General features: G+C 40.1%; 1 protein-coding gene across 1 annotated transcript in view; it reads right to left on the bottom strand.

Moving 5' to 3' along the window:
* Positions 1-25,149, bottom strand: part of LOC121294127 (disintegrin and metalloproteinase domain-containing protein 33-like) — a 96,621-nt gene that overhangs the window by 6,919 nt on the left and 64,553 nt on the right. The window contains exons 5-18 of the mRNA XM_041217711.1: positions 21,043-21,119; positions 15,204-15,399; positions 14,380-14,445; positions 13,668-13,739; positions 12,916-13,082; positions 11,786-11,870; positions 10,696-10,838; positions 8,603-8,780; positions 7,551-7,640; positions 6,793-6,988; positions 2,852-2,960; positions 2,519-2,723; positions 2,034-2,111; positions 715-823 (exon numbers count right to left, since the gene is read on the bottom strand). Of these exons, the coding sequence (XP_041073645.1) occupies positions 715-823; positions 2,034-2,111; positions 2,519-2,723; positions 2,852-2,960; positions 6,793-6,988; positions 7,551-7,640; positions 8,603-8,780; positions 10,696-10,838; positions 11,786-11,870; positions 12,916-13,082; positions 13,668-13,739; positions 14,380-14,445; positions 15,204-15,399; positions 21,043-21,119 (1,771 nt within the window). The remainder of the gene's footprint in view (positions 1-714; positions 824-2,033; positions 2,112-2,518; positions 2,724-2,851; positions 2,961-6,792; positions 6,989-7,550; positions 7,641-8,602; positions 8,781-10,695; positions 10,839-11,785; positions 11,871-12,915; positions 13,083-13,667; positions 13,740-14,379; positions 14,446-15,203; positions 15,400-21,042; positions 21,120-25,149) is intronic.

Genomic DNA, 25,149 nt, shown 5'->3' with positions numbered 1-25,149 from the left:
CAGGAGAACTGAAGGTCAGCGAGTGTATTTTAATCGTACCGCCAAGGCCAGTAGTGCTGCTGTAAGACAGCAAGGTGACTCTTTCCCTGTGGATTTTGGCTTCGTAACCATTACAGCATCATAGCCAATGCAGAGCTCCCTGTGGAGTCCCCAGTAAACAACATAAACTTTGCACAGCCAGGTGACTTGGAATGGACAGTTTCAACCCAGAAAAGTATATAGCAATATGGTGCTGTATTTTCATTTTTAAAATACAAATATTGCAACTTATAAGGTCTGTGTTCTTAAGCAAGTGCAAAGGCATATTTTCTGAGAGAAACTTGTGAATCTTAACAGAAAACTAGCAAGAAACAACGGTTAAATTAAGTAGTTGAAATGATTTTATTCCTATCTGAATATGTGCTAATGCTTTTGAACTTGTTTAAAAATAGGGCTCAAGTTGAGATACTTGGCTCTTATCACAAAGCTCATCAGGGTTTTTATTTTTCAAATGTTTTTTATTAAGAAAATACAGTTATATTGTCTTTGACAACACCCCAATACAATATCATGAATATCCAACTTTATTTTATGCATAAAAACAGACTTTGAAAAAACTGTAATTAGGTAAGATAAAGCTTTGTGAATAGAGCCCACTGTTTTGTATGGTTCTTCAGACTTCAGCACTTTTTCTGATAAAGTGTGATTGCCTTCAAAATTAAAAAGGGGGCTTACTGTCATTCTGTACAGGCCCACTGTCTATGCTCCCCCCAAGGCCAGGCTTATCACAGAATGGGGGGGCCCAGCCCGCATTGCAGTGGCAGTTCTTGTTGCTGTTGCAAACCTGGAGCAAAGATAGGCAGGGAGTAAAGACCTTGAACCTACCCGAGAGGAGGTAAAAGACACTGTAGCATTCCAGCACAAAATACATCCATAGGGTTCTGTACTTGCATGTGCAAAGGTACATCTTCAGAGGAATAAAACCATCTTGGCAGTATAAAACTAGCAAGAAACTATTTACTTGTAGGAAAGAGAAGTTAAATTAGTTTTCTGAGTAGATGGTTGACAGCTTTGTTTCTGACTGTTTCTCTCCCCCCTGGACTGGTAACTACCTGCTCTGGAACCACTGCACAACAACCAATTTATTATCTTTTTTTTTTTTCTTCTTCCCCCACACCCTACCTAAATTACTCCCACTTCCCTCACCCCCTGCTTGCAGTATAGACCCTATAGCTAATTCCAAGGCTCAGTGTGAGTGAGTCTGTCTTAACCCTTCCCTTCCCAAGCCCCACCCCGCTTAGATATTCCCTCCTCCTGTCTGTTTCCTGTGTAAGAGAGCATACAAGACTTCACCAACTCCTTGTGCGCTGTGAGTGTGAGTCCTTCACTCTAATGTCCCTACCTTACCCCCCTTCCCTTCCTCTCCCTGCATTGTACCCACCCCCCACCACGCCCCTTCCCTTTATCCTTATACTCCTCATCCAACTTCTCCTTGCCAGTTCAAGTTCCTTATCCTTGCATACAAATCTCTCCATGGTCTTGCACACCTTATCTGGCCGCACTGATCACGTACTATGTTCCACCACTTCCATTATGCTCCCAATGTCTCTTGTTCCTCTCTCTCCCACCCTCGCCCTGTACCTAATCCCGTTTCTTATTCTTTTTTAACGAAGATTGGAGTAAATTACAAGATTGGATTGGCATTATTATCCTATTCCCGTATCACATAGATACACAGAGAGGATTGGCCCATTACCCCATGGTAAGGTTACCATGAATCCATGTACACTAGGACTGTTTGGGACAGTTCAGGCTTTTCAACTCACACCCCAATGCAATCTGGTAAGTGTATTCCTGCTGTAAAAGGAAGATGAAACAGGTAAAACGTATCAGAACACATTGCGATGTGAGTTGAAAAGTCTGAACTGTCCTTGTGTATATGGAGTCATACGATAATTCTTGCCCATGGTTGTGACACAGATACACAAAGCAGACTGGCATTATTACCACATGGCTGTGACACTTAGAGACACAGAGCAGAATGACATTATTACCCCATGGCCGTGACACTTAGAGACACAGACATCCAGTTCACTGAAAGACGCATTCTGGCATCTTCGATCTCGGCATACCTGAAATTCAAACAATTTAAATAGAAACCTCACTCAGGTGCATTACTGTACTGTACAGTAAATAGTTCTCCTTCTTGGCAAATAAATTGTGTATTCTCCTTGTACTGGAGAATATATTCAATCAGTTTGAGTGTTGAAAGAGTTATCTGTCACCTAAGTATAATACGTTGCATTACGTTTTTGTTAATGTAGTAAGAAGTCCAGGAGATTTTAATATTGATTAGAACAATGTAAACTGGGACTAGAGAATACACAGCACAAGCACATATAGCCAACAAAATTATATTTAAATTCTTCATTCTTCATGTTTTTTTATCAGAGTACTTATCCAGACCATCTTTTATCTAATGTGGTTATTAACCACATTAATTCAGAGACATTTTACTGCAAGCAATGCTAGTACATGCCTTTCCTTCCCCACACTTGGTCCCGGTCATGACCAGTCCTGGATCAGGCAGATCCCCCTCCCCGTCCTGTGTGGCATACACAAAGGTTCCACGGCACTTCACCTCCCGCCCATTGAAGCGGATGGTGGTGTCTATGGAAACGGCATTGGTCCCCTTGGGCTTCTTCGCAGCGCTCTGGCATTGAATCTTACCACATATGGCGTCACTGAACAAGCGAGAGAGAAGGACAGGAAACAATTACATAAGTGTCGAACTGGAAGTGTCGAACTGCGTATACCCTGTTGCATCTGTATCCCCAAACCTGAAGGCCCCTGTCCTGTTTCCAGAGCTTACCTCCTGCCACACTTCACGTAATTTCCCAGGCTGTCCTTCCCACAGTTCCCATAGGCATTCCCTGCAGCGTTCACGTCCTGAAAGCAAGCGGCAGGAGCCGGCCATGCACCTAAACAAGCATCAGTGAGATGTGCTGTTCAACTAATACTGCGGTGCATTTTAAACATCATCTACAGGATCAGCAAGAGATACATTTAAAGAATAAGTAGTTTCAAATTGCATTTTCAAAGCTCTTTTATGTTTGAAATCATTTTGAGTTGTTCTTACTGCAGTTACTCTTCTGTCTTAGTTGTCTGCTAAGTATTGATGGACCAGCTAGCGGGGGCTCTTAGTTCTTTAACCCCTTAAAGAGTAAGTAGTGGGGTTCTGAAAAACATAACGTTCTACATCCCCACTTGTTGCTACAACTGTTTAAATAACGTACCTGTCATTTTTCTTCTCAATGAACATCCTGACATTTTTTCATATAACTTTAAAGTCTGTTTCAAAGCTCTTTTCAAAATGGCCGTTCTAGTGCACCGGGGTTTGAGATCTATCCTCTAAATCATTAGTTTTGAACATTTCCATCTCAAGTACCAGTATCTCCAGCAGGGAGGGGCCATCAGGTGTACCAGGAACTATGTGCAATCTTAAAAGGCTACTGTAAAACAGACCTACCCCATACAACCTTTTATTTACTTATTTATTTTTGTCTCAAAGAATCACTGAAGATGTGACGGCTTCATCTAATTATTTGACAAGAGTTCCCCGTCATTAACTTTTAAACCCCAGACTGTGATTTCTCAGACTTGCTTTAAGTACTGTGGCTCTCAAAAGTATTCACCACACTTGGACTTTTCCACATTTTATTGTGTTACAACATGGAATCAAAATGGATTTAATTAGGGTTTTTTGCCACTGATCAACACAAAAAAAGTCCATAATGTCAAAGTGAAAAATAAAATCTACAAATTGTTCTAAATTAATTACAAATACAAAACAGAAAATAATTGATTGCATAAGTATTCACCCCCTTGAGTCAATATTTGGTAGAGGCACCTTTGGCAGCAATTACAGCCATGAGTCTATTTGGATTAGTCTCTACCAGCTTTTCACATCTGGAGACTGCAATTTTTGCCCATTCTTCTTTGCAAAATTGCTCAAGCTCTGTCAAGTTGGATGGGGACCTTTGGTGATCAGCAATTTTCAACTCTTTCCACATATTCTCAATTGAATTGAGGTCTGGGCTTTGACTGGGCCACTCCAGGTCATTGACCTTTTCGTTTTTAAGCCATTCCAGTCTGGCTTTGTTTGTATGTTTGGGATCAAAGCCTTGTTGGAAGATGAATCTTCTCCCAAGTCCCAAGTCTCTTGCAGACTTCAGCAGGTTTTCCCCCAGGATTTCTCTGTACTTTGCGGCATCTATTTTTCCCTCTATCTTCACAAGCTTTCCAGGCCCTGACGCAGAGAAGCATCCCCATAGCATGATGCTGCCACCACCATGCTTCACGGTAGGGATGGTGTTCTCAGGATGATGTGCGGTGTTAGGCTTGCGCCAAACATAACGCTTAGCATTGAGGCCAAAAAGCTCTATTTTGGTCTTATCAGACCATAGCATTTTCTTCCACTTGGTCTCAGAGTCTCCCACATGCCTTCTAACAAACTCTTGCCGAGATTTGATGTGAGTTTTTTTTCAACAATGGCTTTCTTTTTGCGAAAAGCGGGCCACTGCTCTTTCCCATAAAGACTTCGTGGGTTCTGAAGCAACACGTTATACGTCCAGAGGGCAGTGTCTCCCAGCTCAGCTGTGGAAGACTGTAACTCCTTCAGAGTTGCTTTAGGCATCTTGGTGGCCTGGGCCTATGAGTACCCTTCTCACCCGGATACTCTGTTTTTGAGGACGGCCTGTTCTAGACAGATCACATTTTAAGAGATTCCTAAAGATTTCTTAATAATGGACTTTATTGTGTTCCCTTAATAATGGACTTCCATTGTGTTCTCATATTCTACCCCTGATTGGTGCTTTTGAAAAACCTTATTCCGGATTTGCTTTGAATGTTCCTTTGTCTTCATGATGCAGTTTTTGTTAGGAAATGTACTAACCAACTGTGGGACCTCCCAGAGACAGGTATATTTAACCTGAAATCATGTGAAACATCTTAATTACACACAGGTGGACTCCATTCAACTGATTATGTGACTTCTAAAGACAATCGGTTGCACCAGAGCTTATTTAGGTGTGTCATAGCAAAGGAGATGAATACTTATGCAATCAATTATTTTCTGTTTTATATTTGTAATTAATTTAGAACAATTTGTAGATTTTATTTTTCACTTTGACATTATGGACTTTTTTTGTGTTGATCAGTGGCAAAAAACCCTAATTAAATCCATTTTGATTCCATGTTGTAACACAACAAAATGTGGAAAAGTCCAAGGGGGGTGAATATTTTTGAGAGCCACTGTACTTTTCTTTGTTTGCGGTTCAGTAGTACAACCAGTTTGATACATTCTGATAGTGTGATTAAGTGAGTAGTGGGGTTAGGAAATCACATCGTCTAAAGCAGTGGTCCTCAAAGTAATTTGAGCACGGGCATAAATTGATCTTACTTGTCTGTTTGTTTCAATTTGACAGATTTGTCAACATTACTCTGTTTTAAGGATCGCTCATCTATAGTACAATTATTCAGAGAAAGTGGATTTGTAACTAAATATACTACAGTGTTCCCCTTGTCTGGTGAAATAAAAAAAAATAGACAGAAAATTAAATTCTAAATACTGAAATGTATTATTTTTCTCAATAACAGTCGGCGAAATTCAGTGCTTACCGGCATATTAACACCCCGCCTCTGCTCAAGAATGATTGGACAGCTGTCAGATGTTTCACTTTCCCATTGACTACTCACTCGCCTTCAATTTTCATGCAGGATACCGTGATTGGCCTCTGTTTGCTTATGATTGGACAGCTGCGTTAAACTTGGCAGATATTTGACTCTCTTATTGGTTAAATTTACAGTCAGTATCTGCACCTGAAACAGTTTATGTTTAGGGTGTTTATGTCCCACCCAGCTAACTTATGATTTGGCTACCGGCTACCTCAGAGACAATGCAGATATTCAATTGGTTGATCGTATCGCAGAGTAAGTACAAGCACAGCATAAACGAGCAGCTCTGTCAACAGACTGCTGTGGCGCATTTGTTGGAAAACATTTTTAAAGCTTTCTTTATTTTCCCACGCTACCACCCGCTACTCATAATTTTAAATTATGCCCTGGCTATGACTTTGAGGACCACTGGTCTAAAGACAACTGTCGGTGTGTATCAGCTGGAAGCCTGTTACTTACCAGTACTGGTACATGTACCACAGGTTAAAAAACACTGCTCTAAATCAGTGCAGGAAGAGTGATAAAAAAATAAACAAGTGCTCTGGCTTTTCTGTTCCGTATCCATATCATGGATCTTTACTTCTGTGTTACCAGTGTGTCAATGTGGGCAATAATCCTCACACTATCAATGTACTAGAGCAGACATTTTGAAAAGAGCTTTGAAACGACCTTAAAGTTATAAATGTAAAACATTGTCAGGATGTTAACAACGAAAATAAAAATTAGAGCTATGTTATTTAAACAGTTGTAGAAACACGTGGGGATGTGTAACATTATATTTTTCGCAACCCCGCTACTTACTCTTTAAGTAATTGAACGGTTGTTCAAAAGTTTTCTTCTTAAAATACATTTGAGAGTGACTCAAGTATCATGAGGAAACAACAATGTTTTTTGTTTTGTAGGTTTTTTTTTTTTTTTTAAAGTACATTTTCTATCATAAAGTGCTTTGATTTGAGTTCAGAAAAACTGTTGAACTTGGGTCTGTTCTAGCCATGACCCTGTTCAGATGGATTCAAGTGAGAGGTGGAGCAAGAGTGAAGAGCAGGGGCGACGGTGAGGGCATGGTCTGTCTCATACCGTATCCCCAGAGCTGGACGCACTGCTGCTCGTGGGTGAGGCACATGCCGTTGTGGCAGTAGGCGCGGCTGTACAGGCAGGAGGTGCCGTCCAGGAGGTAGACGTTGGAGGGGCAGTAGGGGGAGGCGCCGGTGCAGTACTCAGGGAGGTCACATGATCCAGCAGGCTCTCTGCACAATGTACCAGCCTGCTTCAGCTGCAGAGGCAGCAAGAGGAACACCTACACATTAGCTACAGAAGGAACCCGATTGCAGTACTGTATGGTAATCGACATTATGTTTTGTAAAAACATGCGTCATTAGTCAGAAACACATTTTATATAAAAACATTTTTTGTCCAACTCTGCCCACTTCTGTTGTAACACTCACATTTATCAGGATATTAAAACATTAAAAAAAGTTTGCTCAAACATTGTATTTAGGGACATGAAGGAAACACAGATATTAACTTTTAACTTAGCACAGTTTTATATAAGGAAGCATGTTTTTTTTTTAACTGAGAGCACATACACTTTCACAAGGAATAAAATGTTTATGTTCTAAGTACATTGTTACAACATTAATGTACAGTGTCAGTATGTATATGCAGAGTGGATTTAACAGCTTGTACAGGATTAGTCAGTAAAAATACAGTATGTTTCAGTAAAACTAAAGACGCTTTTTAGTCTTTTAGACAAATATTTAGAGAACAGTGAAAGAGATTTGGATTTTGAAGCACACAGTGAACCCAGGGCAAGCTAAAGACATGAGCCAGGTTACCTGGCAGCGATCACAGCAGACCCCATGGGCGCACTGAGCTTCTGCCTTCAGAGTGCAGTTGTTGGCATGGCAGCAGGAGCTTGTGCATTCCTGGAAGACACAAACCAGCCACTGAGATAAGAAATACAATGTAGTATACATAGGTCTCATATGTTCGGTTTTGAATTTAAACAACAAATGATTTATCGTAAGACTAGGGGTGGGGACTGTATTGCTCATTGTTCCTCACTTAGACCCCATACTTACTAAATACCCTGGTATCTCTGACTAGATAATGGGCTCTGCTTTAAAAATATGTCTAATATTTTAATGATCAAGACATCTCACAAGTAGAATGGTACCCCGAAATGTTCTCTTTATTCTAGGAAAGCAGTACAACTGGGGATGAGAGTTTGTTCCCGGATAACTTCACTCAGACTACTTTCTCACTAAATATCATGGTATCCCTGAATAGTAAACCATCCCCTCTTTAAAAATATGTAAGCTTTAAATGAACAGTCTATTCCAAGGTCCCATTTGGTACCCCAAATATGATCCACTTACTACCAATGCATAATGATTGGGTATGACTCTTCATTCTACCCTCAAAAATAGGTTTCTGGCTTGGCCTTGGACAACACTACATTAAATAATGTACCAGTCTTGGTACAACTGGCAGTCAACAGTCTTGGCAGTCAAAATCATTTTTGGGTAAAATAGAGAATGCTTCCCACGGTCATTCAACATTGTTAGTAAATTAATCATATACAGTATATATCATTTGGCTTCAGCAATGTTTTTGAGGCCAAAGCATGTCACTGAATCATCCACACTTCTTTTAAAACTTACATGTGAGAGATACTTAGTGAATGGATGTTTATGACAGCCAAGCAAGAGTTCATTAAATGTAGTTGTAACTTTACATGATACATCACACTGTATGACACCAAAAAAGTCATAGCAAATCATCATGTTTCACATTCGCACTTCAGCTACAGTGCATTGGCTTGTTCAACTAGAAAGTGTGCTGGACAGTACAGCAGCATGTTCTCTTGATCCCTCAGCCTCCACACCTCGGGCTCTCCGCAGTCACACTCCTCTCCATCCTCTACAAAGCCGTTCCCACAGCGCTTCCCCCCGACCAGATCCTTCATGTTGGGCATGTTGAAGAGACACATCCCCCCTCCCTTCTGGAAGTAGCTGGCCAGTTCCTTCTTACTGCAGGCGCTGAACACGCGGGGGAAGGGGTGCCTGACAAACAGCATGCACGACAGTTAGAGTCGCAATCAAACATGACTTAGCTACAGTTGATTGGATCATGTTGAGTTCTGTGTGCTACATTTAAAAAGAAGTTTACGCTATGAAATAAAACAAGCATCTTGATATTTAACTTCTCTGTTAATGTAACGCAAAAAAAGGCCAAACACTTCTGATTTTATATCAGTTTCTTTTTAGTACTACAAGAATGTATGACAAGCTCTCAACAACTGAAAGTGGCTTTTGGCCATTGAAATCCATTACACAAGTGTATACAGATAAAGTACATACAGGTATGCATATTAAGTAAAGCATTCAATAACGCCTACATGAGGGCCATTACAAAAAATGTTTGTTTGTATTGTAGTCACATGATTTAACTGTATCAGTTCCTTAGATTTCATAAGAAATTGGCCAACAATTGCTGGCTTTTTGCGTCACTATAAATGACTTGTGTAATGTTCTTAAATACTTCACATTTCATTTGGATGTGGATGACACAGTCCTCTCTGTCAGTGGATGTTGTTTGTGTGAAATCTAACATAACCTTCAAAAAGACTATGATGCCTGCAAAAATGAATGAGTAAATAGCAGTTTGGTTTTATATACTACTAAAACTAGATCTGGATCTGCACCTAAATTGTGCAATGTTAAAAGTAATCTTGCTCTTATATCAAATGATGGCGCTAGTCTTAAAACTGTAACACAATATAAATACCTTGGTTTATGGCTAGATTCAGTGCTACATTTTGAATACCATATTGAACATCTGGTATGCAAATGATGTTCAACTTGACATACACTTGCAATGTTTTTCTCAAGAAGCTCACCCAAATGACATTACCTTCAATAGACTTAATTTCGCATTTGATAAAAGCAGAATAAAGAACGAGAAAACAAGGGTGCAACATTGTAATAACTGACTAGTCTATTAATGTTAATGCAATTACAAATAGTAATTGTAATATTTATCCAGCTTTTTTTTTTTTTTTTTTTGTTGTTGTTTTTTTAACATTATAAAACGTGCCGCTACACTTTGCAGGAACAATTGCCATGATTAGCACTACAACTTTCAAATCAAGGAGAGCTGGGCTGGACCATAGAATCGCTGAGCTACGATAGGTCTGAAACAACACAAACTGTGTGGATGGGGATTGGTCAGACTTCACAGAGGGTTGGTCAGATTAAACATGATCCCCGCCTGGGTAGTTGATCAGTCAATCATCCTGGAGGCGGGCCCACCGAGTCTGCCACTTACTTCATTAGGAAGTCAGAAAAAAAGTATTTTACAGTCAGGTATTAGCGGCCGCGCCCCACAGTTTGAAAACCACTGTTCTAAATTGAGATCTAATATGGGCCAATGTGCCTTTGTATATCAAGCATTTCCTCTTTGTATATCAAGCATTTCCTCTTTGTATATCAAGCATTTCCTCTTTGTATATCAAGCATTTCTTCTTTGTATATCAAGCATCTCCTCTTTGTATATCAAGCATCTCAGCTTTGGAACTTATTGTCTTCAAACATAAAAACAGCCTCTTCATAATACTTTTTAAATCATAAATATTTATTTAACTCTGACCAGGGTTGCAAATCCAGGAAATACTGACGATGACCAGGATCATGTAAACTGGAATTATTCTATTGTTTATGCTTTAATTTTGTATTACTGTTTTTATGATTGTTGAACTGTTTTTGTCCTCTTTGAATGCTTTATTGATTATATAATATGATTTCTTGTCGCCTTCTCTTACGAGGACCCCCTTGTAAATGAAATTTATATGTCAAGGGATATATCCTGGCTAAATAAATACATTTTAATTTGAAATAAATTTTAATTTTAATTCAGTTGATCAATCAGCAGCCCTTTCACTGGGTTTGTTTTAGTTTACACCCGTTGCCCTGTGCTCACCCAGTAGCTGCAGCCATGACACAGCCTCCCTGCTCGGGTGAGGCCTCCACACAGCAGCCCTCATTATCGTGGCTCATCCCGAAGTTGTGTCCGATCTCATGGGCCATTGTGGCAGCCGCACCAATAGCAGCCTCTGAATGGTCCTACAATGAATGAGAACAATCAAAGAGAATGACACATGGTTGAAAACACTAATTTAAGGTAACTGTAATGTGTACATTTAAACTGGAATCCAAATCAGCAAAATATTTAATTACCTTGAATTATTATGCAGGATGGCCCAAAAGTCAAGTATTACTGGCATAATTAATCTGTTCTCTCTCTCTCTTTCTTTAAGCAGAGATGCACAATTTCAGATCAATTTGTTGTGTGGTGCACATAGTTAATGGTTTGTGGCCGTCTGGTTAAACAGAGAACATACAATACTAACTGGCATAAAATGTTATATTGTCTATGATATCTGACTTATGGTACACTCTGTATAATGAAAGTACTTTATAGAGAGCAGTGTATTATTTATGTCACAGTAAGTTATCCTTCACTTAAACCTGGAACAGTGGGTGACTGATATTTCCATACTGTACTGTTCATAAAGAAAATGTCTGAAATGGCATCAAAAACAGATGCCGTTTGTCAAACATTGTTATTTTACTTCTTGCGGCATAAGGAAGTTACAGGTGCTGTTATACTGATTACATTTAACTGGAAACAAGCTAGTATTTTTTTTAGCTGGTATTGGCTTCTGTCCTACTGGCACAGAGCACACTGAGGCAATTCATTATCCACTTTAGGAGGCTTTGTGGTCCAGTGGTTAAAGAAACTGACTCATAACCAGGAGATACCCAGTTTAAATCCCAACTCAGCCACTGACTTACTGTGTGTGACCCTGAGCAAGTCACTTAACCTCCTTGTGCTCTGTCTTTCGGGTGAGACATCGTTGTAAGTGACTCGGCAGCTGATGCATAGTTCACACACCTTAGTCTCATATCTTATAAAGTGCTTTGTGATGGTGGTCCACTATGAAAGGTGCTATATAAACATTATTATGATTACTTTATTTATTAACAAATAGAGCTGTTGATATTTTTACCACATTGATGCCTCCTGAATTCTCGTGGCTACACATTCCTTCCAGGGGAGCCATGCCGATGGTCGTACCCTTGAACACGACACCCCTAGAACAAAACAAAGGCAAGCCTTAACATGCAGCACACAGCACTGGCACCTCATCTACTTCACATAACCCCACGCAGTGTGCTGTAAACACAGAATCCATGCCATTGGAACTGGAAGAATGGAGAGAGGAACAAACTCTGGTAGTTGAGTTATATGAAGATGTGCCTGCCTGTCTGTCTGTCTGTCTCTGTCTGTCTGTCTGTCTGTCTGTGTACCACTGTATGAAACTGCTGGAAAGGCCCAGTAGCATCATAAACACCAACACATTAGGTAGGGTTGGAACAATAATCGATAGAGAATAATTATTATCAGCATTAATGGTCTTTCTCAGAGTCATATAAAGCTTAAAATAATTTGTCCATTCAATAAACGAGGCCAAAAGCTTAGAAATAATAATAGTTATTAGATTTAGTGTTATATTACAACACTGCAGCCCAGGATCTCGCCTCATGGCTGGCAGGAGCCATCCTCAGAGGTGAGCCTCTGACAGAAAGAAAGACACTTTGGAAAAGGTAAGCACTGAATTTAAAAACTATCCAACGAATTAGGGAGGCACTGCAACCTCACCCCTAGAATCATGGCAAGCCTCTCAGATAGGGAGAGGGTGTTAACCGCCACATAATCAAACTGAGCATCAAAAAATTACTTGAATTCTGTCTCCTCATATGTTGCAGGAGAGAACAGCTGTATGGCTTTATTTAAGAAAATTCAAGAAGCAAAAAGAAGACAGAGAACAAAAGAAAAAGAGAATGTGAGAGAGCAGGAATTACTAACTAGGGAGGAAGTGAAAACACGATGTAAGAGAATTGTAAATACGTGATTATTTTCTAGCTGATAATCAATATTTGAAAATTCCTGAAACTCTAACATAACACTGGGTGGATTTTAATGACTGCGGTATTTAGCTAGCTCTGACAAAATTACTCATGTTTCTGCATTTCAAAACTACCAGAGAGTTCAGTGTTTAACTTAAAAACAGTCAATCACAGATAGGTAGATAGAGATGGAGACTTGGATAGACCAATGAACACGTGGCTGACTTACGTGAGCAATTGAGCATTGTCGTGTCTCTTGCGTGCCTTCAGTTTCTGTCTCCACTGAAGGAAGGACCAGAGGGTGGCGTTGGGCTCATCGCTCACTTTGCACTGGTCTCCCTTCGTCCAGACCTCCAGCCCGATGAGGGGCACCCGGATGTTCAGTGCCCTGTAAAACTACGTCACACAGACAGTGTGTTCAATTCTGACGGGGCTGTTTTAATGATCTTGCCATAAAAAGGTGGATCTAAACTGTTTACATCCTGCTGGTGTTTATTGCCCAAGGTGGATTAATTAACTTTCTTAATAATTGTTCAGTCCTAGTGTAACGGGTATTGTTGTGTGATAGTTTCATTGTGGTTAAGACACTTGCTTGCGGGTGCGCAAGGTCGCCGGTTCGTGCCCAGCCTCCACCCTGCTACACTAGCACTTATCTTAAAGCAAGTCCAAAACTAGGTAAAGGCAGATTTAGAGAAAAATGATCAATATTACAGCAACAGAACTCAGTGCCATTCAGAATTATTGAAAACATCATAAAATATTAAGGGACTGTGAAAAAAATATTAAAATTACATTTCAAGCTGGAGTAGACACTGTAAAGCCCAGAGATGTATGGTAAAGCATATTAAAAAAAAAAAACATGGCAAACCAGGTAAACTATTGTCAATACACAGTGTAACCATGGAGATGCATGGGAACACTGCAAACGTATCTATTTCTAATGTTACTGAAATGCATTGTCATAAGCCAGTTTATCATTACCTTATCAACGTAGTTAGCAATTTCCATGATTCTTTGCCTCGTTTTGCTGTAGTCTTGATTTTGTTTGTGATACTAAATGAAAATATGAAACAATCTTATGTCCATAAACATGCTAGTACATTGTCTCTTGAAAAATCGTTCTTTGAAGCCTGATTACAACTAGAGATATGACTAGCATTCTTCTTATTTTTTACCTTTGATTCTAAAGGCACATTAGTATTACTGGTATTTTTTTTCCTAAAGGCAAAATCAAATCCTAATTCACTGTATGTATGTAAACAGCTCTAAGACAAAGCATTACTCACTAGATAGCATTCAGCTGACAGTAGCCATGCTTTTACTATAAGTGGTATGATATTACAGGAAAGGTCTCAGGCAAGATTCAGTTCAAAATCTTTATTAGGCATGAGAGCGACTCAAGCCCCACCAAGAGCTAACTGTGTCCAAACCTTTGCCCGTCCAAAGTCCCTTTTTCTGTGACCTGTAACCCTATCTAGCCCTATAAACCTTCAGCCCCCCCCCCAAGAAAAAACTTTTTCCATCTTATTTTTTTCACATTTGGACCATCACAAACCATGCAGTTGCAGCTCCTTTACATACATCAGTCACTTAGTTGACTTGAAACTGTGGGATCTTTCTATGACTACTTGTAGGCAGATACCTGAACTACTTTAGTACATATCAATATGTTTCATCCATGCTGTCTTCTTACCAAAGTATTGTCAGCAACAATGAAAAGCTCCATGTACTTGGTGGTGCTCCAGACATTCCTTCGTACCTACAGGACAACGTTATTTTATTAAACTCATTTTAATCCAATCAGGCTACACAGTACTTCCATGTTAACATTATCCTATGGAACACCTGCTGAATAAAGGACATTCCAAAGCATTCTGATTGGCTGCTGACTCCACTGTAGCAGCAGAACTAGGATCACATGTTAAACATCAGGGCTTGTCACCATACCACTTGGGAAGCAACTTCATAGAGATATATAGAGTCTTGTAAGCTAGTAAACAAAGTGCACTACCAAAAAACTTAGTAAAAATCATATTGTAATGTTTTCATTTTTTCGTTACCTTTTCCAAATGTTTGCAATCACTCTCACCGTTTCTTATAGTGATTACTTAAATACTGTGTGTTTTTGAAAAATATTTTAATAAGTGGCTTTTAATATGAATTCAAGAGTTCCTCTACTGTTCCAGCTGCCTGCCATAGGCATGTAATGTAGGTTACATCAGCAGAAGCATCTTTATATTAGTCACTGCAGTAACATATAGTGCACAGCAGTAAAACTAAAGGAAACTTGTTTCCAAAGTGGCCAGCTGGCTCTTAATAATATAAAGACACTTGTGTTACTTTCCTGTTAAAAATTTTTTATGGTGGGCAACTAGAACTGAAGCGTAGCTCCTGAACTCTGGTAAAAACATCTTAACACACACTTTTTTCTTTAATTAAAAAAAAAATTAGTAGTTGCAATTACAACCACTCAATGATGAAAGGTAGGTGGACATTCTGTAGATGTGAGTGACTTACCCTTTGATGCAAGGGCTTAATAAGACGAGCGATGTCCACCGTGTTGTTCCCTGACTGTGGAGAGCTGTGGTCATGTCCACAGGTCCCTCCCCTCACTGGGAGATGCTCTGTCCGGTAGATCACGTGACCTGCCGTATCTCGCTCTCCCATTGGTTCAAGGTAATAGCTGTTGTTAGCATTTAGAACAATGAGGCCTCTGCACCGGTACCAAAATAAAAACAAAACTGCGATTAAACCGGAAAACCTCACAGAGAGTGAAAATAAGGCAATTTCATTGTGAGTAATTCCCATTATCTCCTCCTTTGTATTAGTTGAACATTTAGCAAACTGGGGGACAAGGCATCACTTTTTAATCACATGCTTTTCAGTTGACAGCGGATAGGAATTAATCTGGGGAAGTCTCAGTAAAGCCGCCTCCTTGTCTCGTGTGTCTTTCTATATGAATACACTAGGGGCCACTGCTGCTCTTCTCTGGCATACACAGTCATAATGGGAATGTGCTGCAGATGGTTTTCCAGCTGGGAATCACTCCACATAGCAAACAACTATTGAAAAGAAAAATCTGTTTTGAAATACAAGTCCTCTTACTTTACTGCTATCAGTGTTGGAGCACAACTCCTAAGTTTACAGATACAGTTAATTAAGTGTTAATTGTATACAAACAGAGCATTTGTTATGTTAATTGCATGAGTTTACAGAAATATTTCTCTCAGTGTGCCTATTTTCACTGTACAGCATTGATAATGTATGCCTTATTTCATTTAGCAAGGTCACAATGTAATTTAGGAGTAATATTTTCATAACATTTGATTTCATACTGCATGTGTCGTAAACTGGGATGTATAATTTAAATGATGGGGCTCTAACAAAACAAACTGTACATTTTATTAAGAGAGAGAGAGAAGATCAATGCCAGTGTTCCCTAAAATATTTTGTATTTGTTTTTAAGTGTATGTGTATTGTAGCAACAAAAAAGGGTATTAGAATTACGGTAAATGCAATAAAATGTATACACAACTGTACAGGGCCACTAGGAGCTGCTAGGGAATGAAGTGTGAGCATGATCATAAGTTAAACACCATAGGTAGGTATTACTATCAATGTGCAGACAAAATTTGAGAAAATGATCCCACAATGATAATAACTTCTGAAAAAACGATGTCCCCACTTTGTAAAAGACCTTTTTGATATGCCTTCAATAAATAAATCAATAAATAAATATATAATTTGCCAAAATATTTAGGTTGTTGTCAGTTTTTACCCTGTGTGGAGTTTTGTCTGATTGGAGTTAGAAATATTAAATAAAAATATAGTGAGAATCAATGAGAAGTCCCCACAAATATAGTAATGCAAGCAAGTGTGTGTGTGTGTGTGTGTGTGTGTGTGTGTGTGTGTGTGTGTGTGTGTGTGTGTGTGTGTGTGTGTGTGTGTGTGTGTGTGTGTGTGTGTGTGTTGGGGGCTATTTTATTTTGTTTCTGTAATGTTCAGTGAAGACCCTGCCCAGTCTGAACAGTTTGTTAGGTTTTTGTTAAACTGTTTATTTTGGCCCTTGTGCCTTTTCATTTGTTCCTGTGTTTTGTTTATTATAATTGCGCAATGGTGCTAAAACATAGTCTTTCTGTCCAAGTGTCTCTCCCTGCCTGTAACACCTGAGCCGTGACGCTAACCTGTTCACATCCAGGTTCTGATAGTCTAAATAAGCAAGTTTCAACACAATGAGATAAGTAGTTCTCCAAATCTATGTTAACATAAATGTGTGATTACATATGCACACAGCGTATCCACTTTAATAGGACCTGTCTACCTGGTGTGTGCCGAATGAATGACGTGGTTTACATTAACATTGTGGATGAAGTCCACAAAACAATGCTTCTTTTTTACCCTAATGGCAGTTGCTTTTTTCATGACAATAATGTACCTATCCATTATGCCAGAATTGTGCTCAGATGGTTTTAGGAGCATGACTTCAAGCACAGTCATCACAATCTCCGGATTTCAATACAATTGAGTACGTTTGGGATGAACCTTAACAACACATTTGTCATCACAATTTTCTGATTACACCTCTGGCAGAATAGATTAACATCCCTCTGGACAACTTCCAGCCCCTTTTGGGGTCTATGCCGCCCTGTGTCAAGGCTGTGATCAAGGAAAACAATGTCCCAAACTGATATTAGATACAGGTCCTAATAAAGAACTAAGGACAAGAGCCTCCCTATATCACCTTATTATGAGACTCTCAATAACTTGAAAATGTCGTAACCAAGATTCATCACAATTGAACAGTGTTAAGGAATTCTCCAGAAAATTAGAGCTGCTAAAGAGCTAAAAAAAAACGCAAATACAAAATGCAGCAGGTAGTGCTTGGACACTCTGTGCTTTGGTGCCCTCAGTACCTCAATGCATTGTTGCTTAGGCTGCGCAGGAAGCTCTCAGTGTTCACTGGTGCGGCTTCCTCAGCCAGCTCAGCTGAGGACTGCAGCATTGGAAACACCACCCTCATCTATTTTCAAGCCCGTCACAGAGCATACCCAGTGCGCAGGCTCCAGCCCATTGAGCTCCCAGCTGCTCAAAGTTTCTCATCTCTGAACTGAACAGCCAGGTGGCTTAGGTTCTGGAGTACCTGGTCAAGCAGGCTCTTCTCTGTGCCCCGACCCCAGCTCTGTCTCTGGCACCTGCCCCAGGATCAACTCCGCCATCACCGGTGGTTGCCCCGAATGTCTCAGAGCAAGACGTGGCAATGAGCGAGGAGAAACAGGATGTAATTTCAATCGCAGCATTCTGGGATGGTGTCTCCTTCCTACAGGAAGAGACTAAGGTCCAAGAATTGACCGAGGAGATGGGCCCCAGCTCTGAGGTTACCTCAGAGATTGGTACTACTCCTCCCTCCAGCTCAGTATGGGCGCTTATGGAGTGAGCCTCCAAGTTCCTCCAGGTTCCCTGGAAGGCAGCGCCTGAACAGCACCGCTCTGTTTTCACAACCTCCCAGCCTCTCCCAATGTTTCCAGATTTTCTTCTTGGCACCGACCGGCTCAGAGTGTCTCTAAGCAAGCAGCCTGCTGGCTTCATTGGAAGGCATGAGGGCACTGGGTCTAGCGGAATTCCCACCGGTGGATTCTACCATCGTGGCGTTGTTGCCCCTCTGGTAGGAGGTTTATCTAAGGACCCTGCAGGCCCTAACAGCCAATGCAGGATAACAAAGGCCCATCTTAAAAAGGTGTATGGACGTCCCTGCACACAAATGTGCTGGAGTTGTGAGCAGTCCACCTTGCTATCCAACATTTCCTTCCAGTGCTCCAGAAGAGACATGTTCTTGTCCACATGGACAACATGTCTGTAGTGGTGTATGTCAACCGCCAGGGAGGACTTCGGTCCCCAGCGTTGCCCCGCATAACCTTTTGGCTGTTGATCTGGGCACAGAAGCATTTATTATCCCTCTGGGCTGTTCACCTCTGCTGACTTAATGTGGTACATTCCTCAGTGCCTTCATTAGGCACAAGGGTCCTTGAGGTTGCATGTTCACACCACAAACATTAGTTTGGCAGTAGTGAGACATTCCTCCTGTCCTGTCTCCACTCATGCTCACTCGTGACGGCTTTAATATACTTCCCCAAAAGTATTGTTGTTGGCCACCTTCGAATTGAAAGGGAATGATAGGTTACGGGTGTAACCCCGGTTCCCTGAAAGAGAAGGCGACCAATAAACCTTGCAAGGTCGTATCACTCGTATTTGTGGGTTCGATGCAAAAGAGAATGTGTCTACATATTCCCTCGGGGGTGGGTCCGAGGATGTCAATTGGCAGCTCTGACATAAAATGCTCAGTAAATATTTGACCTGTGGCAAGCATATCCCAAAAGCATTGTTGTTGGTCGTCTTCTCTTTCAGGGAACTGGGGTTACATCCGTAACCTATCGTTTTGTCTCAGGCTGCTCTGGGTCAGTTTGGATTAGCCCTCTCTGAAGGTAACAACTGTATCATTTTATCTTCAGTAATGGTGGTAGTCCATTAAAGGGAGCCTTTAGCACTGTAGAGCCTAATCTGCCTGGTCTTCCTTCTAGCTAGAACAGACGTACACAACGCAGACCTGAGGCTCAATATGAACCTCTGCTGCCAAGGCAAATCTCACCGTACAGTACAAGGACCATCCAGGCACATAGGATCGGCAGCATCCTGCACCTGCCCTCAACTACAGCCAGTCATATTAGCACACAAGCATACATGAAACAGTGTTAAAACAGAAAAAAAAACTTCAAACCCCACTTGGACTCCCTTACATCTGGTTTCTTTCTTATAAACCAAACAGTTGCTGCCTCTAATGACTGATATTATTTGAATCCAGTTGTTGGGGCCCTACGCCACTAAACAGGCTACACATTCTGTTTCAAACAGGACCGAATGATGATGCCAGTGACACAAGTCGTTGTTAATTAATTTAAATAGCCTTTTAAAAATTTATGACAGTAGATTTGCACAGTAATTTGGCAGTTTCCCCATGCAGTTACCATAGTTTACCATTTATACACTCTATCATACCTCTCTGGACTATGCTGTCACTATGCATTATTACACTTTGTTATGTTTTTACCATGGATAATTTTTTAAATAGTTCCTGTTTTTAATAGAGAAAAATGACACAGCTAAGGTTTTAAAGCATGTCCCTTTTATCACTTTCTCCGCAAAACTCGGTTCTAGACACACTATTCACATCCTGTCTGTGCCACACATGCACCACTGTACATTCAAGAGCCAGATATGTGCAAGTCTGTTTTTACCAGTGGACCATGTGGGGCGCTTTTCCACGAGGAAATGTCAAACAAGGAGGGCTCAGAGACAGGACAATGAAGAGGCTCTTTAAGGGCAGTCAGCTGAGCTGGTCACAGGGCCTCAGAATGCTTCAGTCTACTTCACATTCTGACTTTCAATTAAGGAAAAGAAAATGTTAGGAAAGCACAAACTTGGCTCACAGACACACTTTTTATTTTTGTCTTGCTGGTGAAACCACAGGAGAGCAAGAGACAACATTCAGCTGCTTGTTTAGTGGAAAACATAATATACCAAGCACTCAACACATTTATTATAGTATTTATTTACGTGGCACAGTGGTGTGTTGAATATGTGGTATGTTGATCAAGGGTATAGCTATATATTTAGTTTTGTTTGGATTAGTACATAGTATTTTATATGCAGGGTTGGATAAAAAAAATAGAAACATTTGTACAGAATTTACGACTGGACGGTTGCTTTTAGTGAGAGACATGAGACACAGTGTTCCTTCATTTCCTATTTGCAGCTGCATCCTGGCATACTGATGCTTCAACAAGTCTGAGACCCACTATTGTGCCCTTTTCAAAATGCCAGAAAAATCTTAACAGCCCAACAGCTAGGTGCTGTCGGCCTTTCTGACTTAAAAGGAATGAGCAATTAAAAAAGGTTCAGGAGACTGAATTGATTTAGTCGTGAACAAAGAAGAAGTAGGGGTGACTTGCTTGAAACTTAAAAAGAGCCCGACAAAGTTATCTCTAGCCAGTACTTTAAGCACACGACTGAAACCAGGACATGGAGACACCATTGCAGTGAAGTGGAGACAGACTTAGGAGAGAAGGTATGAGACACTTCTTTACACAGAGAGTGGAGGTGGTATTGAATGGTTTACTTAGCCATGGTGTTGATTCTAAATTCTTATTAAATACATTTTCCTATATTCTTATGTTTTTGCAAACTGTACACCTGACCTTCCCCATGCTCAGTTTTACCCATTCCATGCACAGCAAGACACAACACCTTTATATTCTACTCATCTCAAAAGCTTGTCAAAAGCTCAAACCTAATCACAACCTACCTGACTCCAATGCAGGTACTCAGAGCCACCCATGAGTCTCTGTGTCCTCTCACCTGACCGTGGTAGAAGCAATGGTCCTGCAGGGGAACAATAAAACAGAAAAGGTTTGATGGTGGCAAAGCAGTTTACTTCAACTACACATTCAAATTTATAGACCTGACCTCTGAGGTTTCAAAAGAGAGAAGAAGGATGTAGGAGAACATGTTTCTAGATGACTCCTGCTGGTGAGTCAAGGTAACAACATTCAAACTCTGTACCTACAGTGTGTCTCTGATCCTTTGTACAGTGGTTGGCCAGGGAAACTCCAGATTACACTAGCTATGTCATGTTTTTTTTTTTTTTTTTTTTTTCTCATTCAGTACATCCTATAAAGCAGCTTGACCATATTTGGTTTATAGCTGAAGCACAAATAGTTTAAAAGTTACAAGATGTGAGCTTCCAGTAAAACAATGTCTGTTGTCAGCATTACACACTGAACAGAAAAAAAAAAAGAATAGCGATGATGATAATGAATTTCATTGCTGCATACGGGGAACTGTTAGAGATGGAACATGACACCATTGCATGTGTTTCTTCTATTTAACTGTCACATTTAAAATGTAAGTGTCAGGGTTATGGAAGTGTTGGCTTTATATTTGGGAAACATTACACTGTTAGAATTAGCTAGGGCCACCCTGCAATTTAACAAAACTGTTTGATTTTCTTTTGGTCTAGCTTTTCTTTTGGCTAGGAAATTAAATTCTGTACAGACTGTCTGGCTGAAGCAAGCCCCTCGCTGGTTTATGTTCCACAGTCAGTACATTCCATCGCCAATAAAGGCAACCAAATGCAATTTCACATTCCATGAATTACAATGTATTTACATTACTAAAGTTATTTTAGAACATCATAATAGCATCTGTTTGCTTGTTGCTACTCCTTGATAAATAGTTTGAAAGGAACTTCAATTAACTATAGTGCTGTGCAGTATATACAGGATTAGTAACAACCAGTTTCTTGAAAAAGTGGCATTGTACAATTAAAAAACTTACATAAAAAGCTAGTTTGTAAAAATAAAACAATTAAAAACAGTCTAATAATAATAATAAAAAAAAAACATGAATACAACTGGAATTTAAAAGGACATAAAGAAAATGCAGGTTTGATTGTTAAATTGTAAAATTAAGACAAAAAGGCTATTCCCTAACAGAATGTTGAGCATTCCATAATTTAGGAGGTCTACAAGAAAAGGTAATTCCTATTATTTTTACTCACCCTAGAATTGCCAGCAGCTCTGCATCCAAGAGTGCGGTTAGGAATATACGGGGTCAATAATTCCTATAAGTAACTGGGTGCCAATCCATTCAGGGCCTTATAAGTTAAAAGCAAAATCTTAAAATCAATTCTAAACTGTACAGAGAGCCAGTCGAAAGTAGCCAAAACAGGGGTAATATACAGTATTCACTTTCTGGTTTTAGTCAGAATTCTGTGTTCTGAAGGACCTGTAGCGAGACACCACGTGTTTTGTGATTACCAGAGAAAAGTAATTACAATAATCAATTTTAGAAGAAACAAAGACATGCATTAGTCTTCCAGCTTTCAGGTGCAGAAGTAATAGGTCTAAGTTTAGCTGTATTTCTGAAATGATAAAGCATACTTTAATAACTTTCCTAATATGTCTTAACTGATAGATCAGGGTCAATGATGACCCCCATTTTTTTCTAGTTTTAGTACTGACGAGAAATACTACAGTCTAACTCAACTAAATCAACATTTTTTAGTTGGTTCGGAGAGCCCGCTGGCATAACCTCTGGACTATCAGAACTCAACATTAAAAAGTTCTGAGACATCCAACACTTGATGTCTGCAAGGCACGCAACTAATAACACCCCAGCAGATGTATCTCCAGGCTTTAAAGACAAATATAGCTGAGTATCATCAGCATAACAATGGAAGTTCACTCCATGTCTGTGGAAAATGTCACCTAAAGGTAACATATATAACAAAAATAACAAAGGACTCAAATAGAGCACTGCGAAACAATGCAGATAACTTCAGACAATGCTGATTTCACCTCCCCAACAGAGACAAACTGAAACCTACAGTGGCTTGCAAAAGTATTGACCCCCCTTGGCATTTTTCCTATTTGGAAACTAATTACCTAACCTGGAATTAAAATGGATTTTTGGGGGGTTTGTATCAGTTGATTTACACAACATGCCTACCACTTTGAAGATGCAAAATATTTTTTATTGTGAAATAAATAAATAAAAGAACAAGAAATAAGACAAAAAAACAGAAAACTTGAGCCTGCATAACTATTCACCCCCCCAAAGTCAATACTTTGTAGAGTCACCTTTTGCAGCAATTGCAGCTGCAAGTCTCTTGGGGTATGTATCTATAAGCTTGCCACATCTAGCCACTGGGATTTTTGCCCATTCTTCAAGGCAAAACTGCTCCAGCTCCTTCAAGTTGGATGGATTTCGCTGGTGTACAGCAATCTTTAAGTCATACCACAGATTCTCAATTGGATTGAGGTCTGGGCTTTGACTAGGCCATTCCAAGACATTTAAATGTTTCCCCTTAAACCACTCGAGTGTTGCTTTAGCAGTATGCTTAGGGTCATTGTCCTGCTGGAAGGTGAACCTCCGTCCCAGTCTCAAATCTCTGGTAGACTGAAACAGGTTTCCCTCAAGAATTTCCCTGTATTTAGCGCCATCCATCATTCCTTCAATTCTGACCAGTTTCCCAGTCCCTGCCGATGAAAAACATCCCCACAGCATGATGCTGCCACCACCATGCTTCACTGTGGGGATGGTGTTCTCGGAGTGATGAGAGGTGTTGGGTTTGCGCCAGACATAACGTTTTCCTTGATGGCCAAAAAGCTCAATTTTAGTCTCATCTGACCAGAGTACCTTCTCCCATATGTTTGGGGAGTCTCCCACATGCCTTTTGACGAACACCAAACGTGTTTGCTTATGGCTTTTTTCTGGCAACTCTTCCGTAAAGCCCAGCTCTGTGGAGTGTACGGCTTAAAATGGTCCTATGGACAGATACTCCAATCTCCGCTGTGGAGCTTTGCAGCTCCTTCAGGGTTATCTTTGGTCTCTGTTGCCTCTCTGATTAATGCCCTCCATGCCTGGTCCATGAGTTTTGGTCAGTAGCCCTCTCTTGCCAGGTTTGTTGTGGTGCCGTATTCTTTCCATTTTTTAATAGTGGCTTTAATGGTGCTCCGTGGGATGTTCAAAGTTTCGGATATTTTTTTATAACCCAACCCTGATCTGTACTTCTCCACAACTTTGTCCCTGACCTGTCTGGAGAGCTCCTTGGTCTTCATGGTGCCGCTTGCTTGGTGGTGCCCCTTGCTTAGTGGTGTTGCAGACTCTATGGCCTTTCAGAACAGGTGTATATATACTGAGATCATGTGACACCTAGATTGCACACAGGTGGACTTTATTTAACTAATTATGTGACTTCTGAAGGTAATTGGTTGCACCAGATCTTATTTAGAGGCTTAATAGCAAAGGGGGTGAATACATATGCACGCACCACTTTTCCGTTATTAATTTTTTTCATTTCACTTCACCAATTTGGACTATTTTGTGTATGTCCATTACATGAAATCCAAATAAAAATCCATCTTAATTCCAGGTTGTAAGGCAACAAAATAGGAAAAATGCCAAGGGGGGGTCAATACTTTCGCAAGCCACTGTATAGGAAAGATAAGACCTGAACCAAGATAGGACACCGCCTGACAATCCCACTGATCTTTAATGGAGAGGTCAACAGTGACAAAAGCAGCGCTTAGATCTAGGAGAATAAAATTGAGGAAAAGCCTGAGTCAGAGCTTATGAAACAGACAATTTACAACTTCCACAAACTGACATTTTTCATATATGTTATTAAGAGCTAGAAACATGTATAATTGATTGGCAACAACTCTCTCTAGAACCTTGGATAAAAACGGCAGATTGGAGATTGGCCAATAATTGTGCTATGTAGTTCTCTCTCATTATCTCACACTTTGATTGATCACAAATTAAGATAAACAAAATAATGACCTAATAAAATCCTATCTAATATGTATTACTATGTAAGTCTGAAATTTTTAATATTTATACTTTATAA

This window comes from Polyodon spathula, chromosome 2 (assembly GCF_017654505.1).
Source record: "Polyodon spathula isolate WHYD16114869_AA chromosome 2, ASM1765450v1, whole genome shotgun sequence".
NCBI lineage: Eukaryota > Metazoa > Chordata > Actinopteri > Acipenseriformes > Polyodontidae > Polyodon > Polyodon spathula.
Note: the sequence above shows the minus strand (reverse complement) of the source record. Positions and strands in the feature narration are given on the sequence as shown.